Raw genomic sequence first — 1,450 nt, forward strand, 5'->3', positions numbered from 1 at the left:
TCAGTTGCTCCTGAGGAAGCCCACAGGGCGAAACGTTGAGCTATTAAACAAATTTAAACATTTTATATTGTTATTTTATTTTTGTCTAAAATTAAAACAAGACTCTCCCTCCTACCCTGCTTACCAAAAAATGATGATGATGATGATGATGATGATGTGACCATGTGGAAGAAGAAGGGTATCCATAGACCGGCTAAAAGCCTTCCACGAGAGAACATCAGAGCCGCGCAATTTTCTAAGACATCGATACAATTAGATTGCCGATTACCAAAACAGTCAGCGTTTTACTGGGCTTGGGACCATATATCAATTAGATTTTGTATTGAATAAATAGGCTGTTCCGGTATAAAAACATATCCACAGGACGGGGGCGATCTTTAAAGTGTTGGGGCAGCATTTTCTAGCTCATTCAGAATAAAAGTTGAAGTTGTGAGAATTGTCCATCTGCGTACATTTGCTTGCTACACATTCTCCCTTCTTTCGTGGTGGTGCCTTTCTGCTTGGTCTGTGTTTTTAGTTTCAGCTTAGAAATGGTCTGGAAATAAATTAACGTCTGCAGGAAAACGAATACATTTGAATGGGGACTGTACAGAGTAATTTTGTCAAGTGGACTGTAACTGTTGGATGGAATCCGCAATCTAATTGTATCGATACCATCAAAAAGTGCGCGGCTCTGATAGTGTCTTCATTCAACTGAGTCGTAGACCAGGATCAAGCCTTAGACAAAGTCGTAGACAAAGAAAAAGTCTTTGGCAAAGTCTATAGAGACAAGCTGTGGCAAGTCTTAACCCTATCCGTACGTAGTGTTTTACTATCGAATTCATACGATGTGGGGAACTCTGTGCCACCACGTCGACTGCACACTGTCCACAGTTCACGTCGACTGCACATTGTTCACAGTTCACGTTGACTGCACACTGTTCACAGGTCATGTTTACTGCACATACACTGTTCACAGGTCATGTTGACTGTGTACTGTTCACAGATCACGTTGACTGCACACTGTTCACAGACAGGTCACGTTGACTGCAAACTGTTCACACATCAAATCACATTGACTGCACACTGTTCACTCGTCACGCAGACTGCACATTGTTCACAGATTTCGTCTGTGCATCAACGGCGTGAACTGACCCGTAGCCGCCCACAGTGGGCGCCCCCGCCGCGTTTGAGTGATCTAGCCCCGCAGCAACAACAGCCTTGACCTTTACGTCACCGCCGCCGAGAACGTCGTTGTTGTCTGCTGAAACGCCGGCGGCTGGAGGGTGCTCTGGCTCGGGCACGAGAAACTCGGTGTCGTGGCTTTTGGACCAGGGCTGTTCTACCCCGCGGGCGAGGAGGGCAAAGATGAGCGCGCCCAGCGCGTAGATTGACGCGGCCACGTAGAACACTATCTGCCACTGGGCGCGAGTCTCCTGTGTGTCACAAACCATTGGTGAAATTATAAATA

At 46.3% G+C, this 1,450-nt stretch overlaps 1 protein-coding gene across 1 annotated transcript in view; it reads right to left on the reverse strand.

Annotated features, from left to right (window-relative positions):
* Nucleotides 1–102: 102 nt before the first annotated feature.
* The window catches only part of LOC101850907 (sialin), a gene marked incomplete in the record, with an annotated part of 19,147 nt that continues 17,799 nt past the window's right edge, over nucleotides 103–1,450 (reverse strand). Inside the window, 1 exon segment of the mRNA XM_035972209.1 lies at nucleotides 103–1,415. Within this exon segment, the coding sequence (XP_035828102.1) occupies nucleotides 1,077–1,415 (339 nt within the window).

This window comes from Aplysia californica, unplaced genomic scaffold (assembly GCF_000002075.1).
Source record: "Aplysia californica isolate F4 #8 unplaced genomic scaffold, AplCal3.0 scaffold00612, whole genome shotgun sequence".
Lineage (NCBI taxonomy): Eukaryota > Metazoa > Mollusca > Gastropoda > Aplysiida > Aplysiidae > Aplysia > Aplysia californica.